Raw genomic sequence first — 22,899 nt, forward strand, 5'->3', positions numbered from 1 at the left:
GTGAAGAAACGGGAACAGGACACATATGGAGGGAGACCATGGAAAGACACGAGGGAGACACACCATGAAGGGCCTTAGAAACCAGCCTTCCGATGACAACTTGATCTCTGGCTGCGGTCTCTGGTCTCATGAGAAAAGAAGGTTGTTTTGGCATGCGGTTTGTAGTAATAGCATCCTTCCCCTATGATTTTCCATACATATCTGCTAATTTTCTATCAGCATGGTATGAACAGAGGACCATGCTGACATGATAGCCAGCTCCGGTGAGCATTTTAAATGGTGGCAGATTGGGTTACCCAGAAGGCTTCTTTCTTGCCTGGGACAACGTGCCATGAATCTACAAGTAGTTAGGTTGTACCCCGGCAGGCTTCTTATGGGGTAAGTGAGAAGAGCACAAAAGCGGAGTCAGAACCATAGAAGTGACGACATTAGAGCTTTAACCTAGGGGAAATATTCCATGTACTTTTATACCTGGGGGGAAATGCCCCTTTAACCTAGGGGGAAGTAATACCGTGAACTTTACCTAGGGTGACATGATTTCTTCATTGACCTCTCATTACCCTGTAGCTATCTCAGAGTCTCTGACTCATTTCCTTGCCTGGATACCAGCTCCCAAGGGCTTTCCTTTCACAGCAGTCCTTCCTCTCCAGAGAACTGTCCAAGGGTGCAGCTGGGAGTAAACCCTGGAGGCTGCAACCCACACAGGGCAGGGCTCAGAGTAGTGGGGCCCAGCTGCTCCATAGACAACTCTCTGCACACAGGCCCTCATCCTGCCTCACAGCCTCTTTCTTTGTAGAACATTCTGTGGCTGCCAGTAGCCATTGACTCCAAGGTTGGCGGGTCTCCAGTGCTCTCTAGTTGGGAAGAAAGAGCTTCTCTCTCTGTAGCTGGTGCGTGTGTGTGTGTGTGTGTGTGTGTGTGTGTGTGTGTGTGTGTGTGTATGTGTGTGTGTATGTGTGTGTGTTTTCCCTCCATTGTGGTTTGTCAGTACAGCCCAGGTCTCGTCCTTAAGCAAATGAGTCTTCTGAAGGACTTGTTCATTGATAGCACTCCTCTGTTTTCACTGCCACTGTGGGTCCTTTCTCAGAGAAAAAAGATCATCTCTGCAGCGTGGCTGTGCTCTCTGGAAGGAAGAAGGCACTGGACTCTACTGTCTAGAACTCAAAGTCATGTTTTTATGAGTTAACAGGAGCTATATAAATTATGTGACCAAAACAGCTGTGTCTCTGGGGCTTTGATTGAACAGATGTTTCATTTGGTGTCTGTGGAAGCTGTTTACTTGGCTTTCTGTGAGTGGTAACCCAACTCATCACCTGATGTCTTCCTAGCTGGATTTCCCTAAAATTCAATTAGGGAGATGAGGAAAGGTATTCCTGCTCCTTGTAGTCATGGTTTTAGGTACTCGAGGGTGGACAGTCTTTGTCTATAGGAAGAAGCCAGTTAACAGAGTAGGAGCGAATGGGGGAACAGGAAAGACAGTCTGTCATTCCAACAGTTGTCTGACTCTTCCTGGTCATCCAGCAGTTTCTGGTGCTCTGCAGATCTACAGGCTTAGTGCCCTCCAGACCATCCCGGTTAAGATAAAACTATAAGTCCTAGATGTCCCCAGGCTGGGCACTTCTATCTGCTTGGCTACAAATTTTCATGACTCTTCTGAATTTGGTACTTTAGAAAAACATTCACAGAACTCAGGAAGTGCCCTACTTAGAGAGTTTTATGATAGCAGTTGCCATTCTGGAACAGGCAAATAGAGAAATGAATGGGGGGAAGTGTCAGGGGGCGGTGTAGAGTCCCCATGCCCTCTCTACATGTACCGTGCTCAGTGCTCAGAGCACACCCATGCGTTCCCTGTCCTTGAGGCTGCCAGGACCTTGTTGTTGGGTTTTCGCAGAGGCTTCAGTACCTGATTGATCATTGGCCACAGTAGGACTGGCCTCCTTCTGCACCACTGAAGGTGAAATTGGGCCTGAAACTGCCAGTGCTCTAATCATGCTTAGGGCTAGTCCTCCATCAAATTATTTAAAGGTCTACTAGGAGTCATCTCATTAGCACAAATCTAAAAGCATTTTTTTTTTTTACAGATAATAAAAACTACTCTTATCAGGAAATCCCAAGGTTTTTGATGCTCTTGCTAAGAACCAGGGATTAAGATGAATACTATGCCTTTTTTTTTTTTTTTTTTAAACAGTAGAGCTAGGAGCCAGTGTCCGAGTCTGTTGAGTATGCAGAAACAATTGCTTGGCGTAGGTGTGGTACTTGTCCTCTGACTTTGCTGCTGCTGGCTTTGGTTGGTTCTGGTGATGAGTCGGGACCATTGAGCCACGGGACTTTGCCTTTTCTGGACTATGACTTCTTCATTTCTTTCTGGGTCTGTATGTTGGTTTTGACCCTGGCACTGTAGCCAGTTTGCCATGTAACTATGAGGCAAATGTTTTCTAGGAGAACAGCTTTGAGCATATTAGTCAAAGAAAGAACACTGATGCTCAGCCTTGGGACAGCTGGGGTTGGTGACTCACTGGTCTTTCTTTCCCATGGGCTTCCCCACAGTTCCTGTCTGATCTCTAAAAAGGCAGCCGCAGTCCCTCCAACTAGTAGCTGAACCAAAGAATGCACTTCAGCGCAGCCCAGCAAGCAGGAAGGATCCAGCAGCATCACAGCTGCGAAGGACAGGCCATCCTGAGCTCCTCACAGAGCAGGCCATTCTGAGCTCCACACCCGCCGCTCCGCCCCGCACGGAGGTTCCCGTCCTCAGTGCCTTGTGGGAAGGAAGGCCTGAAGCTGTGTTGGGAGCCTTCACCAAGTTCTGCTTCTCACTATGGCGTTTGTAGCCCCCATGTCTGTGCAGGTAGCGCTTTTGCAATCCTGAGTGATTGAAAGCTGACAAAGAGTTTGAGTCATTCCTTACATGTTCTAAGGTCAGACATGGTGACGCGCTGCCCTTTTCTTTCCTCTTTCCTGCAATGATGCCTGAAGGTTGGAGGTTCTGGCCTGGGTCCTGTCGCAAGGTTTTGTGATGACTAACAGTAATTGCCAACCCTGCAGGATCCATGATTACAGAATCTAGAAGATGATCTCTGGACATGTTTGGGAATTTTTAGATGAAGTTTATTTAGGTGGGAAGACCTAAATACCTGTGACGTTATTCAACAGGCTGGAGTCGCAGATGAAAAGATATAGCAAGCTGAACACTGGTACTCCTGGCAGTGGGTACAATGGGGCCAGCTCCGTTAAGCTCTGGCTGCTTGCTTCCTCCACAATGGTGGCCCGAGAGCCATACTCAGCCCTGCCCCTTTAATTTGTTTCTTATAAGGTATTTGTGGTAGCAATGGCACAGTCGCTAACAGATCTTAGCCTTCTCTTAGTGGCCCAGCCTTGGGGAAGTCAACAAACACCTCTGAACCTTGTTTTTCTTTTGAAATACAAAGAAAATAGAAGCACGTAGTGAGTGGCTTTGGGGACAAAATACTGCAACTTGCATGAGATCTGGACACAGAGTTCATATGTTTCTCCTAGGAACATTGGTCCAGTGCTTATTAAGTCAGTGTTTGCCACCACAAACAATGAGCGTGCACCGGGAATGCTCCTGGTTAGTAGTTATGAGGGGATACAAAACCAAGGACCAGGCTCACACGTAAAGTCCAAGGGCACCCAGGGGCAGCCTTCCCAGGACATTGAGCCAGTAAAGTCACACAGGATGTGCTTAATCCCACCAAAATGAGTTGCGATGGCATGTATGAAATGTTGCTAATTGGGGGAATCTCATTAGAGAGGAGCATCCAGGCTTTACCCAAGGCACCTATTGCATGGTGCGTTACCTCCTCCCTGGCGGGTATCCAAATTCCAGATGCGTAGAAGGAAAGCAGGTGTTCAGCATGAGCCACGCTGTTTGTGCAGCCCAGACACCTCGAGCCACACTTATCAGTTAACAGTTCGGCCCTCCCCACATCCAAGTTCCAAGGTACCTGCCTAGAGCCAGCCTCAGAAGGCACCGAGGCACACAACTCGCTCTTCTGTGCACAGACCCACTGCGCGCATGCTTTGCTTGCATTTACAGTGATGGGATTAAAGGCGTGCATCACCACCGCCTGGCGAGGCATTTTATCTTATCTAACAATTTCAGACAGTAATTTGGAAACAGAATTGACATCACTGGTGAATAGTTCTGTTGACCTTTTTTAAAGTTTGAAATATGTAAACGGCTTTAAAACAGTGTTTAGTGTGTACTGAGAATTTGTTCTCTCTGCATCTCAGTTTCGTCCCTGTCATCACAGGGACAGAAGTTCCCTGTGTCCCCCATCAGTGGGATAGCCAGAAAATCTTCCTGTTTAGCCATCTTGATCAGTTGCCCCATTAACTTTGGAAATCCAATTTCCTTATCTCAGCACCGAGGGCAGAAAAGAGTAGGGAAAGTAATCGTCCCCGGAAGGTCTGTCGAGTAAATGAGGTACTGCTTGACATAGTGTGTGCACACAGCCAGTGCTTAATAAATGTTCACTTTTACTGGTGTCATGATATCTTTTGTTCCGTGTTCAGTTAGGCTGAGATTCTATTTGTCCCCGAGCCACTGGGCCCCACCGATGTTCTTCTGGTTGCCCCATCAGGCTGCAGGTGTGTCACTCCGAGGTCCTGCCACATCTATCGCTGGAAGCAGTGTGGGGTTTTAATATCAGTTATACTTCTGAGGATAAAAGTGTCCAGTTTCTCGAGTCCTCCCAGTCATACAGAGCACCTGAAGAGCTAGCATGTGTCTCTCCATGCTGTTATCCATCCTCACAGTCAAATCTCATATCTTCTCAGCAGCCTAAGTACCGTTTGTCCTCCAAGTACACACTGAAGACCCCTTATCTCAAGCGCTTAAGGTATTTTTAACTTAGGAATATTGACATTACATAATGTGAGATATCCTAAGGTTACAAACCAAGTCTAAACACAAAACTCACTTGAATTTTCTGTAGACCTTGTATATGTATCCTGAAAGTAATTTTATGCAATATTTTTGTGTACCTGTGTTTTTAAGTTTTTTTTTTTTTTTTTTTTTTTTTGGTTCTTTTTTTCCCGGAGCTGGGGACCGAACCCAGGGCCTTGCGCTTCCTAGGCAAGCGCTCTACCACTGAGCTAAATCCCCAACCCTTTAAGTTTTTATTTTATCTATTTGTATATTTTTGGCAGGTACAGTGAACTTTATTGACATTCAAGAGAGTAGGGTTCCCTATAGCCCTCTCTTCCTCTTGAGGGGTCTGGGATGGAGACTGTGAGGGGAGCTGCTTAGTGTTGGGGGAGGAGTTGGGACAGAGATTCCCAGCAGCCAAAGGCTGCTCTCTTACTCTCCGTTCTTACTGGGGTGGGTGGTCCAGGGTTTCTTACTCCTTGAAGGCCATGTAGGCCACGGGGTCCACCACCCTGCTTCTGTGGCCTTCTTCGTCATACTAAGAAGTGAACTTTACAAAGTTGTTGAGAGCAATATTAGCTCCAGGGTGAAAATTGGAAGAGTGGGCATTCTTGTTAAAGTGGCGGGGGACAGTCTGGTCCTCAGTGTAGCCCAGGATCCCCTTGGTGGGCCCTCCAATGCCTCCTTCACCACCTTCTCGCTATCATAGTACTTGGCAGCTTTCTCCAGGTACTATGTCAGACTTATGACTGACACACTGGAGGTAGGAACATAGAAGCATGCTAATAAGCTTCCCCTTCAGCTCTGTAGATACGGGGATGGCATTCAGAGCAACCCCAGCCACAGTCTTCTGGGTGGTAGTGATGGCATGGACTGCAGTCACGAGTCCTTTACAATGCTGGAGTTATCATGGATGACCTTGGTGGTGGGGTGGTGGGGTACTAAGCAGTTGGAGGTGCGGTAGGCATTGCTGACAATCTTAAGAATACTCCTGTTCACACCTGTCATGAGGCTTCAGCAGAGGGGACAGAGATGAGGACTGTTTTGACTGTACCCCTCAGATGATCCCTGGCCACCAGCATCTCCCATTTGATGTTGGTGGGACCTCACTCCTGGAAGATGATGATGACCTAACTGTTGATGAAGTTTCCCATTCTCAGCCTTGACTCTACTGTGGAACTTGTCATGAGTAGAGCCATACTAGAACATGCAGACCATGTAGTTGAGGTCAGTGAAGGCGTCATTAATGGCAACAGAATTCACTTTGCCAGAGTTAAAGGCAGCCCTGGTGACCAGGCACCCAATATCTGTTCACACCAACCTTCAGCAACGTTTCTCAGGGACGAGGTTGACACAGCCTGGGGAGATGCAGCTGACACTAGAGTGGGGAGGAGCAGAGAGCTGTATTTAAGTATGCATGTGTGTATAGTGTGTATGTGTGTAAGGGTGCACATGCCACAGTATGCATGTGGAGGTTAGAGGACAACTTTCAGGAACCAGTGTTGCTGTCCTTGCACCATGTGAGGTCCTGGAGGCTAAGCTCACGTTTGGTGGAAGCACATTTACCCACAGAGCCATGGCGCTGGCCCGCACCTGTGTTTTGACCTAAGGTCAGGGGTGGAATTTTCTACTTTAAAAAAGCCAGCACTTAGAAAGCTTTGGATTGAGGGACATTTTGGATTTTAGATTTCTGCTTAGGAATGTTTGACGTTACCATACTTAATTTATCTTCCAAGTCGACTAAGGAGTTCAGTCCACCCTTTGGAAGTAGATGCCTCCCTGTTTTCCAAGGTCTGCCTGAACAGCCAGAACCTGTTTATGTTTGCGTGTTTCCTCCACCCAGCTTTCTGCTTTGTACCTTATGAATACTAGGGCGTAAGAGGGGGAGAGAATGCCAGATGTACAGTGGTAAGAGCGAGTTTTTGGAATCCGAGAGGCCCACCCCTCCATTTCCCAGCTGCGTGACTGAAGAGCAGCAGGCTCAATCTTCCCAGACGTCGTCGCTCCCTTCAGGGAGAATGGGGATGGTGATCCCTGCCTTACGGGCTGAGAGCATCAAAGCAGACACTCATGAAGATGCAGGCTTGGTGTGTCGGCCGCCCCTGTCAGTCCTGGGGGTCCCAGATAGGACGGGCGCTGCCGGGTTCTCATACTCCGCGATGACAGGCGTGCTGCTGGGAGAAATGTTTGAACTGGCCTCTTTAAAGTCCCGTCTCTCCAGGTGATCCTGCACACCTGTGACATGGCTGATCTCAGGGTATAAATTTCCCCAGCACACAAGATTTCCTTGTCACCACGCACAGCTCATTCCTGATATTAGTCACTGAACTTGGAACCTTCTGGTTTTGATTGGCTAGTCAGGGTTCACTGAAGCAAACTCTTGCCTGCGCTCTCTCCATATGTTCAGGAAGGGGAGTGTCTGTGAGCTGCACAGCAGCCGTGTGCACCCGAGGCCAGGAGCCAGCAGTGTGTTGCCATTTTCAGTGAGCCCCAGTGGGCAGCTGGGCAGGATGATTAATATTTAAGTATCTTTGTTCTTTCTGTCCAGTTATAACACTGAAGCTGTTTAAATCACGCTGCAAACAACACGCCTGACATGTCTCTGGTCTGAGCTCCCGTTCCCCCAGCTCAAGTTAGAATCCTCAGCCTCTAACCGAGGAGGTGTTTTGGGTAAGAAGGGATGGGGAAAGATGGACGACTCAGGGGAAAAGGATGTTTCTCAATGGCTTCATGGTGGAGAATACATTAAAACCTAAGTCTTGAAGGCATGACCAAAAATGTGTGTGTGAGAGGGCAGCTTGTCATCAGAGGGTACTTCATGGTTGGTGGCTGGCCCCCTGGTCTGCTTCCTGCGCTTGGTTTGAACATTTATTATGTGCCCACTTCTGACACTCTTCATTTGGGGTACACACTTGAGATCTCTCAGTACATGTAGTCCTCCTGGAACCTCAGGGTTTAAGTATGACTTTAGTGGGAGCTGGAGACCAGAGAGCGTGGCTGGATTTCCGTTCCTTCTGTGCTGCTGTGAGCTAAGATTGGGATCTAAGGGTTGAGCATTATGGTTGATTTATAATGTGTATGTGCCTTAAACATTTGTCTTGAGCAGTAGTTTTTTAAAAAACAAATCTAGTTGGATAGCAAAATTAAATATAATTTGAATACCTCAGTACCTTAGATATTATGAGAGCACTGGAGAGGTCTTTAAAAAAAAACAAAACATAGCCAACTTTTAAGAAGACGACTTAGACAACAGAACATATTTTGTTAACTGCCTCAAAGCATAATATTTCAACCCTATGATAAATAAAATCATTGAATTTGAATCAGCAAAGAAAAAAATAGATTGACTGAGAAGAAAAACTTAATACAGAAGAAAGAGTATGGAATGGATTGCCTGGAACTTAATTCTGTGGTAGGAAGACAAAGCCCCTATGGTCATTCTTCCCAGTAACAGGAGGTGAAGGATTTGATCACGGCAGCCCCCTATGCAGCAGCAGTGCCCGCCCCATTTGACAGGTGAGAAAACAGACTTTGGGAATTGAAACTTGCATAGGCGCACACAGCTAATAAACGGGCCCCGCTCCAGCAGGGAGATTGTTTATTTACTTCTTGGTGCAGCCATCTTTTTCTCTAAGTCGATCTCTGCCTGTAGGTCCAGGCTGAGTGGTTTCATTGAACATTAGAGGGCTATGTCCCCATCTTCTGGCTCCTTGAAAGTATGACCAGCTCCTCAGCTTCCAGATGACTCTCTGCCTATCGCAGCTCATCTCGGCCTAATTCGAGGGAGTCTAGAAAAAGTTCCCAGCGCCTCCTTCTCGTATTCTCTATTAGGAGGTGATCTTGACCCCTAGAGTTGTTTGCTTGTTGGGTGTTTTACCAGCTCCTGTGCCTTGTCCTAATGGGAATTCTTGAAAAGAGAGCAGAACATGGATTGAAATGAGGTCGTGTTCTTTGTTTCCTCATAGACTTTGTGCCTCAATGTTTAAGCCAACTTTCCACCGCTGTGATGGTAAGACTGAGAGCATCGGCTCACGAAGAGAAAAGGTTTATTTGGGCTCCTAACTTTAGAGGCGCCAAGCCACAGTCAACTGGGCTTCGTTGCTTCAGGTCTGTGGTGAGACTGTATATCATGGCACAAGCACGTGGCAGAAGGAAACCTGTCACTTGATGAGTCAGAAAGCAATGAGGAGGAAGAGAGTGACTAGGGGACCAGGGCCTCACAATTCCTTTCAGAAGTGTGCTACCATTGGCTTCAAGTCCTCAAATCTTTCTGGGAACAGGACTTTCACACACTGATTGGTGGAAACTTGACCAATCCTTTTCAGACTTGCTGGCTGCTGTGTTGTCTTCATTGGCTCCTTCTGGGGCTCCCGCAGCTGCCTCTCAGCGTCTTACATACAAGCTTTGAGTGCAGGCTCTCTGTGCGGCTTAGCCAGAGACCTCTCTGTGCAGTCTCTGTGGAAGCAGCCACTGCACTATGTTCCCTTGTATTCTGTAGTCCACCCGGCACGATGGGGACTATAGATCCATACATTCTCCTTGCACTGTCCTTCAGGCTTTCTTTGACTCAGAGAGAACAGGAATCTATGTCTTCTTGACTCTGAGATAGTTTCTGTCTCTACCTCCCAGTAGAATTATGTAGTAACAATTTTCTAAGACAGTCCTGCAAGAATCTAGAGATGGTGCTAGATGTAGGGTGAAGATGGCCTTGGAAAAGCTCTATGTGACTCTGATGCACAGGCCTCCCACCCCACCTGCCTGTGCAGTGCCTCTGTCTCCGCAGTGGCTCCCATGTGGCACTGTACACATCATCTTGTGTTTTGAGTGGGGGTCATTGCTTCAGTCACCAAAGAATATAGCATATTTTCAGGAGCTGTGTTTATGTTGAAAAAAATGTATATTCTTTGAACAACTCTCATTTCAATTGGGAGGATTGTTGCTTATGAAAAATAATTATAAGATTTTGAGATTGGTGCTGTCATCAAGATTGGGATGGTGTGGGAAGGCCATGTGCTCCTCAAAAGCAGGGATGGGCAGTGTTTTCCTTCACTAGGCTGTTAAGTCATAGAAAATGATAAACCACAGTTGATGATCAACTTAACGATTTTGATGATGGTAAATTAACTTAATATTCACATTGACCTAATAAACATAGTACGATTATTAATAGGGAGAGTGAAGCCAAGGGCATTTAAGTAATTATGTACTGTCAAATCTGGATTTTACCCAAGATCCTTTTGCTGACAACGTGTGTTTTGTTTTTAGATTTATGTTTGTATGTGATGTGTGTCTGTATGTCTGTATGTCTGTCCGTGTCTGCTTGTTACCTCTGCAGGTACCTGTAGGGGTAGAACAAGAGCATCAGATATTTTGGAACTGCGGCTGTAGCCCAACATGGGTGCTAGGGGAGAGAGGGAAAGGGAGAGGGAGAGGGAGAGGGAGAGGGAGAGGGAGAGGGAGAGGGAGAGGGAGAGGGAGAGGGAGAGGGAGAGGGAGATTGCATGTTTTTAAGCAAGTGTATGTGTATGCATGTGGAGGCTAAAGGTTGAGCTCTGAGCTCAGGTGCTTCCCTCAACACCTCTACTTTTCCATTCTGCATCATGTATTAAGGCAGGTCTCAGGGGTTGGGGATTTAGCTCAGTGGTAGAGTGCTTGCCTAGCAAGCGCAAGGCCCTAGGTTCGGTCCCCAGCTCCAGAAAAAAGAAAAGAAGGAGAGAAAAAAAAAAAAGGCAGGTCTCTTGATTGATACTTAGTCAGGGCTCACCAGTTCACCTAGTCTAGCTGGCCAGCTTACTACTAGGGATTCCTGTCTCTATCTTCTGATCGCAGGCAGGATGCTACAATCACCCAGCATTTGTGTGGGTACTGCATATCTTAACTCCAATCCATAGGCTTGTCCAGCAAATGTTTTACCCGCTGAGCCATCTCCTCAGCTTCAAGCACTAGACAGAGTTACTTCATCAATACATGCTTACGCTATTGTATATGTGCCAAGACAATGCCCTCTCTCCCTCCCTCCCCTTCCCTTCCTCCCTCCCCTTCCCTTCCTCCCTCTCCTCCCCTCCCCCTTCCCCTCCCCTCCCCCTTCCCCATCCCCCTCCTCCCCTCTCCTCTCTCCCTTCCTCCTTCTCTCTCTCCCCTCTCTTGAAAGAGGACCTCATGTAGTCAGGCTGACCTGGAACTCAATTATATAGTCATGGATGACCTTAAACTCCTAATCCTCCTGCCCCTGCCTTTCAAATGCTAGGATTGAAGTTATGCACTGCTTTCACTTCAGTGTAGTCATTGGAAAGCAAATATAATTGTATTTTTTTCTACCTTTACCCCCATACAAGGATGGGAATAACAGTAACGCCCAGCAATTAGTAGAGTCTATTATGATTAATATGAAGGGAATGCATAGTAAAAGCACACTAAGCAGTTCTAAAGTATAAAAGCTTTTTAAAAACAGTATGCTCTATAGCGTGGCACCTCCTTTATCATTCCCAAGGATGTACTAAAGCGATGAAATGAAGAAACTGCCATGGGCTGCATAGGATGGCTGTCCGTTGTGTCTTTCATTACGCTGTCTGTTGTCTGTCGGCTTCAAGCACAGCCTTCCCAGTATTCCCTGGAGATGCTAAAGCAGGAATCTACCGCATCATGTTTTGCTAGGCCATGCTTGCAGGAACTATGCTAGAGCAGCTATGCCAGACCTGTGGGTTGAGACCCCGGGGAGGTGGTGTGTGTCAAATGACCCTTTCACAGGGGTCTCCTAAGACCATGGAAAACACAGATATGTACATTAACTATTCATAACAGTAGCAAAATCACAGTTATGAAGTAGTAACAAAAGTAATTTTATGGCTGGGGTCACCACAACTTGGGGAACTGTATTAAAAGGTCACAGCAGAGGAAGGTTGAGAACCAATGCTCTAAAGGATGCTGTGGATCTGAAATATAGGAGTACTGTGTGCTTCCCCTTGCTCCCTTGGCTTCCTGTCTGAATCACACTATAGTGCTGCCTCTTTTCACAATGGCAGAAGCCCTCACCCTCCTCAGAAGCCCTCACCCTCCTCAGAAGCCCCCACCCTCCTCAGAAGCCCTCACCCTCCTCAGAAATCCTCTTGCTATCTCTTTATTTTCATCTCAAACCTTTCATTTTTCAGACCTGTACTACACCTGGGATATGAGGAGTTTTTAAATTCTTCCCTCTGTACCTAGTTAACAATTTTCTGTACTAATTTTTTCTCTTATAAAAGCAATTGGTGGGAATTTTGCCTCTTCACTGGACCCTGACTGATAGGCCTGTAAGATTCAGACTTCTCTGCCCAACTTTAGTTTCACAGTTACCGTCTTCATCTGAGTGAGCTTTTCCTCTCAGCAGCCGGGAAGGTGTGCTTAGATGCCGTGCGAATGCTGGCCTTCAGACAGGCCTCAAGGACAAGAACATGCTTACATCTCTGATATGTTTTCTTGGATCTGTGGGGTAGATCGGTGTTGATTCCCTCTGGTAGCATTGCCATAGCCTGGAAGAGCTGTTTTGATAAACAATAGAGTTCAGTTCTCTTTGGTCCCCGATGTGCCTCCATCTCCATATATGGTAATGCAGTCATCCTTTGGTAGCATGAGGGATTGTTTCCAGGACCCCCACAGATACCAAAGTCTGGAAATGTTCAAGTCCTTGTATAAATGGTGAAGCATTTGCATATGACTCGTGCATATCCTTCTGTATATTTTCAGTGATCTCTAGATTATCTACTACAATGTAAACATAAAAGTGGTTGTTATGCTGGGTTATTTATACAATAATGACAATGACAAAAACCCTAACATCTTCATTATGATGTGGGTTTTTTCTGTTAATTTTCAATCTAAAGTTGGTTGAATTGATACTGTGGGCTAACTGTAGTCATAGATACGGAACTGTGAGCTGACTACATAGGAAGCTTCTAGCTTGGTTTACATGTGAAGTTTGATCAACACCTCTCTTGGGTTGCTGAGAGTAAGATGACACATAAACCGTCTAGCACAGGACTGGACTTGGAAAGAGTGACACCTTCCCTTCACGGTACTTGCTGCTCTGCAATCCAAAGGGAGGTCAGCTCTTTGACAACTAGACCAAATTATTAATTCAAAAAAGTTTTTGTAAAAAACATAGTGTGGGGGGGCTGACTGATCCATTGCACAGGAAGTGATCTACTCTTGGCTTCTGGCAGAAATCTCTTCTTTTTAAAGAAAGATATGTAAGAAAGAATTGGCTTGTCTTGGGTCTTCTGAAAGGTATGTCTGCCTGAGAGCCAGAAGCTAATTATGTCAGGAACCAGCAAAGGAACTCCCCTGAAGGTAAAGATATCACTGAAGCCGGGGGAGCACATAGATGGTGGTGGGCAGAAAGGTACAACCCGGATGTTCATGTCCTCACCTCTGAGACCCGTGGATGGCTGTCTACATGGCCAAAGAGCCTTTACGTCCAGGGGCAGCAATGTGTGCTGGGATCCCATATTTGAGGAGGCTGAGACAGAGGATGGTGAATTCAAGGCTGTGGCTACATAGAAGACCCCATCGGAAAAACACAGCAGAATGAAGAGCTTTGGACATGCTACTGAAGGCATGGGGGCCTGAGTTGGGAAGATTGGCTTGGTCGTCTTGTGGCCATCATAGCGGTCTTTAGACGTGGAAGGAGTGGCTGGAAAGATAGATTGGTGATTAAGCGTATGTGCTGCTCTTCCAGAGGACCCAGGTTTGGTTCCCAGCATCCAGTTTGTGTGGCTCACAAACACCTCTAATTTCAGCTCCAGGAAACCCAACACCCTCTTCTAGACTTGGCAGTACCTGCACTTCGTATGAACATTCCCACACATAAGCACACATAAACACACAACTAAAACAGCAAATCTTGTCTTAAAATGGAAGACTGTAACAGGACAGTCAGCATGAGATTAATTTGATATGAGAAGGACTTGTCCAATCACTGCTGGCTTGAAGGTGTTTGGGGGACATTAGCCAGGGTATGTGGGTGGTTTCTGGGAACCAGTAAAGGGAAGGAAATGGCTTCTCCCCTGGAGTCTCCAGGAAGCAATAGACATGCTGATGCTGACCACGTGAGATGTGGCATCAGACTTCCCACCTCCCACGAGAGAGGTGATAAATTTGTGTGGGTTTAGCTATTTAGTCAGTGGTAATTTGTTGCCACAGCAGGAGGAGGCCGATGTAGATGAAAAGAGCCCGGGTACTTCATGCCTTCCTCGCCCTCCCAATCAGCCATCCCCAGGGGCACCCCGTGTTGCTGTCATGTGAGACAATTGACATGGCATTTAATCTGCTTTGAGTCAGGTTTTTCTACTTACAGCCCCAGTTGTCCTGCTCATGATCCTTACGTGTTTAGCAGAGCACTGTGTCTCGGCCAGACCTTAAGTGAGTATTGGTTGAATGGTTAAAGAGAGGTTAGTGAGAAAAGAATCCCAGAATCCTCATCTGAAAAAGATCGGCTGCTTTCTGGTTCAGAGTATGTGTGATAACTCTGAACTTCTTTCAAATAAAACACAAAGGACGCTTGGAATGACGGATAAATTATTTGAATGCCGGGATGGCTGGAAGACCAGCAGGTGCACTTTCAAATTGCCAGATTCATTTCCTATTGTGACCTCCAGGCTTCCAAATTCTTCTTTCTGAAATAGCATTTCAGCAGGCCCTGTGAACATGCCAAGAAGTGATTATTTTTACAAATCCAGATGATTTCCTAATTTTGGATCACTCAGGCAGAGGTAGAAATGAAGGGAAACATGGACTGTTTTCCCATCTCCGCAGAGTGGGAACAGACGAGTACTGGCTTTAAACAAATGTTGCTGACAACCCCAGCCGTGGTTATCATCGGACAGCTGTTCAGTGGCCTCTGTGAACTCAGCTGGAGGCCCAGCCCAGCTCAAGACGAGAAGGGCCAAAGGGCAAATGCTATTTCAGTTGGTTTCCAACACTTTTCTCCACCACTTCTGGGGTTTGAATTAATATTGTAGTTTCTGTTCCAAAGACCTCGGTGAGGCTCACAATCACCCTCTACGATTCTTCAGTTTGTTCCCCTACCCCACCTCCACCCGTGTGGGTGTACTTGTTCAGCCTTGTCTCCCTCCTCTCCCTTTTAGCCTGTTTTTCTAAAATTAGTTCATGACCTCTGGAAAGTAGAATTCCCCTTCATGCCAGGTCCACCACTGCCTATGTAGTGTGGGTTCTGATAAACTGATTGCCTAATGGCCTTGCACGTGAGTGTGCCCACCAGGATTTCAATCTTCTGTGCTATGCGGTTCTGATGGTGGAGAGGGCAAGGTTTGCTGGGAACTCTGAACTATGCCCCTATATCCAATCCGGGTGATGAGCTCATCCACGGCTCATGTATTTGATCTGGTCTCTCACAGGATAAATTCTTAGAAAGTCAGATGTTGCAGACTTTCTTTTCTAGAGGTGAGCTAGAAAGGTTTTTAAGTAATTTTGAGAGTCCTAGATGGAAGACTGTAGGGTTAGCCCACACTGTGGATGTCGTAGCATACTGTCAGCCCACATCTGCAAAGCACTCTGACTACATTGCTGGTATTTCTATGTTCTTGTTTATTTATTTTATTTTTTTCTATTCTTTTCTTTACAGATTTATCTGTCCACTTTACATCCTGATTGCAGCCCCCTTCTCTCTTCTCCTCCTAGTCCCACCCTCACAAACCCTTCACCTGATTACCCCTGTCCTTTTCCTAAGAAGGGGAAGGCCCCCTGGGTACCACCCCATCCTGGGACTAAGGGTGCATCCTCTCCCACAGAGGCCAGATAAGGCAAGGAGAAGGGGATCCAAAGGCAGGTAACAGAGTCAGAGACAGCCCCTGCTCCAATTGTTAGGGACCTGCATGAAGACCACTCTGCATGTCTTCTACAAATGTGAAGAGGGCCCAAGTCCAGCTCCTGCATGCTCTTTGGTTGGTGGTTCAGTCTCTGTGAGCCTCCAAGGGCCCAGGTTAGTTGACTCTGTAGATATTCTTATGGTTTATGGTGTCCTTGACTCTTCTGGCTCCCTCAGTCCTAGCCCCCACTCTTCCACAAGATGCCCAAAGCTCCCCTTAATGTTTGACTGTGGGTCTTTGCATCCATTTCTATCAGCTGCTGGATGAAGTCTTTCAGAGGACAGTTATGCTACACTCCTGTCTGCAAGCATAGCAGAAGTAGCATTAGTAGTGTCAGGAGTTGGCTCTCTCCCATGGGATGAGTCTTAAGTTGGGCCAGCCATTGGTTAGCCCTTCCCTCAGTCTCTGCTCCATCTTTATTCCTGTGTATCTTGTAGGCAGGACAGATTTTGGGTCAAAGGTTTTAAGATGGATTAGTGTTCCCTTCCCCTGAACTGGAAGTCCCGCCTGGCTATAGGAAGTGGCCACTTCAGTCTCCATATCCAGCTTCTAGGAGTCTCAGCTAGGGTCACTCCCATAGACTCCTGGGACCCTTTCCTGCCCCAGGTGTGTGTGTGTGGTGGGTACAAGAGGGTTGAGAGAGAGAGAGAGAGAGAGAGAGAGAGAGAGAGAGAGAGAGAGAGAGAACTGACATCAGTGGGAGTGGGGATCTCTGTCCCTTCTTGTTTCTAAGTGAATTAAGTGAAGAACCACCTTCCTTTTCTTTACTGATGCCATGGTCAAACTTTTACTTCTTTTTAAAGTCAATTGCTCTTTTAGCTACCTTTTCCTTCTTCATGCTGCCATGCTAAAACCCTTTAATATAATTCAATATGAAACCCAATAATAAATTATATTCTTATAACAATGCATACCTGAAGCCTGGAGATACAGCTCAGTGGTAGAGTACATGTTTAACACTTGGAAACTCCTGGATTGCGTCCCCAGCAGCAGTACCTATATCTAGATAATATGCTCCAATACAAGACACTTCTCTTTGTTTCCAAAGATAAAAGTAGCCTCTAAAAAGTTTTTTCCTATGCTGTACTTGGGAGTGGGTGACTGAGGCCGTAGTTCATTGGTAGAGCATGAAACCTTAGTTTTGACTCCAGCACCCAAAGCAGCAAATATATAAAATAGCGAGACTAGAACTTGTCATTCCAGGTGTTAACGGGCAGGACAAAGGTTCTAGCACAAAACTTGCTTGGAGCACCTGTGGTAAAGAAGGGCTAGACCAGAATAAAATGCCAAGGAACAGATCAGAGCCAAGTGTAGTTACCGGCATTGAGTCACATACCAGCTTGAGATCTATATCTATATCTATATCTATATCTATATCTATATCTATATCTATATCTATATCTATATATCTCGAGAGAAAGAGATAGAGATAGATAGATAATAATCAAACTTTCTTATAACATGTCTTAGGATTATATATTATTGTACTGCACACACACACATACACACACAGAGAGAAAGAGCAAGAGAGAGAGAGAGAGAGACAGAGAAGTTCATGCTTCAATGTTAGCAGGAACTGACTACAATGAGTGTATGACATGTGAACTATACATGCTAAGGCAGAAATATTTAATTGGATTAAGAGAAGAGCATAAGCACTCAGGCCATGTCAAAAAAGTTTCTCTTGTGCATAGTGGTTAGTGAAGATACTCATAACTAGTCAGTGTGCAGAGAAAATGCATCTGTGGGCTCCACCACAAGTGGGACATCTGTGTCACACCCCTCCTCGTAGGCTTGGGGACCTCATGGGTGAGTGGTCAGGTTGTAAGGACCAGAGGTCTAAGAGGACTTACTCGAAACAGTAAGGCCTCTGCACTCCTGAACGTAACAGCAGCTGCAGTTGCCTGCATGAGACCCGCAGGAAGTCAAGCTAGTCAGTACTGCAGCGTGGGATATGTGCGGCTCCTGAGCCCCCACCTCTAACTGAGCATCTATGGATAGTTGATGGCTTCTGGGCGAAGAAGACGCTGCTTATCTAATGGCAAATGAGATGAAAAGAAAGGGACAGGAAATGAGCAGAGCTCTCAGGTCCACAGGGGCAAACCCTCGATGACTTAACTTCATTCCGTCTGGTCCCACAGCTTAAGGCTTCTGCCCCTTCCCAATAGTGCCCTGCGTTGGGGACCAAGCATGTGGGCCCTTGAGAGACATTGGGATTTTAGTGATGTTTACCGGGTGCAAAGCACATAATATTTTCAGTGTTATAAGCAACGAGCCACCATAAATTCTGCCAGGGGCCATCTTTATTGCCAGAGGGGACCTGTTTAGAAAAATAAGAAATTACTGTATCCAGAGGAGTAGATCACAGTTGCATTAAGCATGGAGAGGGCATGTATAAGTTCTCAAGCAGGGTTGATTTTCTCTGTAGATTGCACACTTAGTAACAAAGCAGGAGATGAGAGGACACTGGTGAGGCTGACCTTGGTTCTCTCTTCAGTGAGGTATTGCAGCCAACCTCTGATTACTCTGAGTTGGGTTGGAAGAAGTTAATTCAGAAGAGAAGACGGGCGGGGAGGATAGGATAAACATGGGAGAGGATTTTAAAATCTTGACAAAGCAGAAGCTTTGTGGGATTGAGTTTGCGTGAGGTACTACTGCTTGCCGAGGACAGCAGCAAGGTAGTGCTGCTCATCCTGGGGTCCTGGCTCTGAGTGAGGGGCTGAGAGCATGCTATGTGTTGGACCGATGATGTGGGATGGGTAGAAGGCCTCAACTTCATGGAGGAAGGTCACAAGGTCTTGTTTCAGGATTTTAGCTGGACTTTACTGGTGACTTAGAGCTGATACGTCTACGGACTTGATACCACTTCTGAGAACATCTGCTGTGCAAATGGGAAGAAGATACTGATTTGAAATTAATCAGGAGGTTCTGTCATCCCTAGACATCATGCTGGCCTTTGCAGGAGTGACCGGATCAGTCAGTTTTACAGTAACAGAAGCAGATCGTCAGTTTATGTGCTGTTAGATGCAGATATGCCTGTGGGTAATAATAATAATAATAATAATAATAATAATAATAATAATAATATAAAAAAAATCACCAAAGAGTCTAGGCATGTAAATCATTAAAGTGTTAAACTTATCATTTTCGATGCTAGATTTGCTGATTTAGAATTTATAGCTAATTTCACCCTTTTTATGGAACATTTTATGCTCAGGTAAACATATGTAATCAAGACAGAACAGCTGCGTTCCCCAGAAAGTTCTCCTAGACCTGTTTGCTCGCCATCCTGCTTGCCGTGCCCAGTGTCTCGGCATTACTGATTGTTTTCCGTCTGCATAGTTGTGCCTTTTCTGAAGCGGAATATAAACAGAGTTATGAAACCTGTCACTGTTGGACCTGGTGTTTTCCTCAGGCATGCGCACTCTAGATTCACCCATGCTGTTGCCTGCATTTGACCATCTGTTGCTTTTTATTAGTGGGGAATATTCCCACAGGGTGACAGCAGCAGTGTGGTTTCCCGTCTACCATTGAAAGGCCGGCAGTCAGGGAGTGCACACCAAAGCTCATACCCGTTTGTGTGAGGGTGTCTGGGTGAACAAATGTGTACATATTGGGTAGGGTTGTCGGATTCTATGATAAGCGTGTGTTTCTCCTGTAATGACTTTTCCAAAGTCGCAGAAGCCATTTCATGTGTATGAAGACAGGATGTGTGTGCATAGTGGCTGGGTGGGACAGCCTTGGATACTTGTTCCTTGGGAGCTGTCCATCCTGTTTTTTAAAAACAGAGTCTTTCACTGGAACATTAATTAGAGTAGGCTCACTGGTCAGTGACTATCAGAGATCTACCTGTCTCTCTCTCCAGTACTTTGATTCCATGTGTGAGCCACCATACGTGAATTCTGAGACTCAAACTCAAGTTCTTGTGCTTAGCTGCAGGTACGTTACAGACTGAAGCATTGTTTGAGGTCCCATTCTTAGCATCTCTTTAAAAAAAAATCGATACATTTTATAGTGTAAAGTGTCCTTGCCTTTCCCAAGTACACAGCCTCTTTCTAAGTAGCTATACTTTTGTAATAAGGCCATTTTGGAAGATGATTAGAGTCAGTTCTTATTGTTTGTGGTAGTTATTGTGAGTAAAATCTCCACGAACACTGCATTAGTGGACACCATGCCATTGTTCTTAAGGGGCATGGGAGGTTAGATTCACAGAACCATTTGTCAACCATTCAATATGTAATCTTGCTTTCACTGTGTTTCTGTCTGTGCCTCTGTGGATAAGGAAATTAGTTTGCCACATGTGGACTAGGCTCTATGAAACACATTAAATCTCAAACTGGGCACGGTGGCGCATGTCTTTAATTCTGGCGTTTGGAGAGCAGAGGCAGATGGATCTCAGTGAGTTCGAGGCTAGCCTAGTCTAGATAGTGAACTTGAGGCTAGCCAGGGCTTCATAGTTAGAAAGCTATCTAAAAACAAACAACAAACAAACAAGTAAAACGACTCACTTCAAATCTTTCCCTCCATATCTCACACGGACTAGCGCAGACTTGAACTTTTGCTTTCATGTTCAAAAATCTTCTGTGGCAGTCAACCATAGCAACAAGCACACACTCAGTTCTTATAATGTAAGTGCTGAGACCCACATTCTGTCATACCACTAGCTGTAGCGCATGTGTTTAATATTCAGAGACAGATTAATGCACTTTCCAAACCTCCTTTGCTGGCGAGTAATTAGAAGTTTTCTAGATTGACTGCCAATATGATATAGGTCCCAAAGAAATCACTTCTCTTTTCCGAGACAGGACAATAAATTGGTTTTCCTGAATATACTGGGTAAAGAATCCGAGTGCTTGACCTTGAATATTTCATTGGTCGTGCTGTATGCAGTGGGGACCAGAATGACGTTCGCTGAAATGCCTGAGATTTATAACATAATAGCTTGAGCATATGTGCCAAGAAATAGAAATCTTAAACCCTATCAAATCAAGATTAATTACCTATTAAAATGCTAACACGTAGTGTAGTTCACCCGGTGTCACAGGCCTTCTCTCTGCGTATATTGTTACAAAGCACACCAGCTCGGCCGCTACACGAAACGCCCTGTGTCCGATCCCACTCGCGGTGGGTGAAGCCTTCTGCTCAGTCATTCTTCTCTGTGTGGCTCTGGCACCTGCTTAGGACCGTTCCACCACAAAGCACATGCTGCTCTCTGGAAACTGAAATTCCCTGGCTTTGTCCTGCTGCCAACAGCCTGTTGCTTCTCTCATCATTAACTACTCTGTATCTATCCCTTTCTTGCTAGGTGGACAGTAACCCACACAGCACTCCCGTGACAAGGAAAACAGTAGTTTGCATCCCCCCTTGCAAGCCTTGAGAAAATGGACCCCACGGGCTAAATCTCTTCTTGCTGTTCAGCTGTCCTTTGCATTAGTGGTTTCAACTGTTGTCCAGGTGGCAGTGGCAGAAATGTGTGGGGAAAATGCTCGTGAGACTGTCTTACTAACCCTTCCGCTAGACTCGAACTGAAAGTCGTGGTGTCGCTAAGTTGGCTTCTAATGAATGGTCAGTCAGCAAATATTTAGTGAGAATCTATTATGTGGCCAACTCTTCTGGGCTTGGTGACACCAAGAATGGAGGGAAAGATCGTCCCTGACCCGGTGCAGCTATTCTTTCTTATGCTAAATGGCTTTGGTTCAAATATCCTGTATTGGAACACAATGGGAAAGAAGCGCTGGAGCAGGGGTGGAAATAAATAGCAGCATTCTTAAACTATCATCATCCTTTAAAAAGCAGGCCAGGGTTTTGAAAAAAAAAAGTTCTGTTTAAAAAAAACAGATAAAGTACAGCCTTTTGAAAATTTTAATATCTCAGATTTATGCAAAGTCAAACATATTTCAAGCTTTTCAAATTCACACCTTGTGCATCCGTTTCCTGCAACGAGTAATTATGCCCAGCTCCCTGCAGCACTTCAGTGTTCCTGGCCTTGTGGGTCATTACCCTGCTCCACGTTCCGAAGGAAACCCAGCATATGTCATCCTTTTTTGAGACCCGGGACCGTCTAGCTACAGCTTGTGACAAGCCGCACCTCTTCGTTTGCTTTCACAAAACCAATGCTGCAGCACTGATGTGAAATATCATGTCTTTCCTTTCTCACTCTCAGTGAGAAGGGGAAGAGACGCTCCTTCGTCATTCCCTTTGTGGATTTTGGCTTTCTTTGGGAAGTGCCAATATGCATTCATTTTTTATGTTGCTCTGGAAAGCTGTAAGCTGCCTCCTAAGCCACAAAGCAAACTCGGTCCCAGTGGGTTCTCCAAGTGCAGGTCAGAAAGGTGGGAAGCTTTGTTTTTCTAGGCAGAGAGAGCATGTATAATACACTTGTAACCTGCTTAGCTTCCCAAGTCCTCAACTTCAGCCAGCTCCTCTGCTAAGGAAGCCCACATCAATCTGTCACTGGTGGTCAGCGGAGCAGCGCAGAGCCAGTGTTCCTGTGAACCGACAGTGGAATGACTTGCCTCCCAGCCGGTGATCAATCTGTGCTGGACAGCAATGTGTTTGCCTCTACAAGCGAGCTGGGCCCCTCTGCCACATATCTCTGCCAACTTTTGAAAGAAAGAGTCTGTTTCAGTTCTTTTGGGGGTAAAGACAAAAGACCTGTCTCTCTTTACACAACCAGCTATTGAACAGTCCACACAAAGATTCACAGCCAGTATCCTACAAAGAAGCCATGGGGGTGGGTATAGATAGTATGAATACGCACTCATACCTACAGAGTAAACATCTGTTTTTCCTCAGTAAAGACGATGTGCTCGTGATGCTAGATGAACCATTCCCGGGAAGTTCTCACATAAATATGAAAAGGTTCTGGATTCTGGAGTTCAGAGTTCAGGATGCTAGTTGACTTCTCTGCTTGAGTTGAAGGCAGTGCTGTGAAAACCCAGTCGGCTCTGCCTGAGGCTTCTCATGATCCTGATGGGCCACAGAGAGAAAGGCCCGTGCTGCTGAGTGACTCACGTTTCTACCAAGTTGGTGCTCCAGGGACTACAGACTGGTGCTCTCACCAGCTGCCAATGCTGAAGGCGTTTCTTGTGGTGCATTGTGGCAGGGTGGGCTTGGACCACTCAGCAAGCATGCTCAGTAGCCAGACTT

The 22,899-nt window shown here is 46.0% G+C and overlaps 1 protein-coding gene across 12 annotated transcripts in view; it reads left to right on the plus strand.

Annotated features, from left to right (window-relative positions):
* The window catches only part of Stx8 (syntaxin 8), a 239,341-nt gene that overhangs the window by 60,838 nt on the left and 155,604 nt on the right, over positions 1-22,899 (plus strand). The window contains exon 7 of one of the 12 annotated variants that reach the window (XM_017597495.3): positions 1-22,899. This exon is cut by the window's right edge and continues 5,596 nt beyond it. The exons of the other annotated variants lie outside the window; for them this stretch is intronic. Coding sequence (XP_017452984.1) covers positions 1-68 — 68 coding nt within the window. The 3' untranslated portion in view covers positions 69-22,899. 12 annotated transcript variants of the gene reach the window in all.

Source organism: Rattus norvegicus, chromosome 10, assembly GCF_036323735.1.
Source record: "Rattus norvegicus strain BN/NHsdMcwi chromosome 10, GRCr8, whole genome shotgun sequence".
Lineage (NCBI taxonomy): Eukaryota > Metazoa > Chordata > Mammalia > Rodentia > Muridae > Rattus > Rattus norvegicus.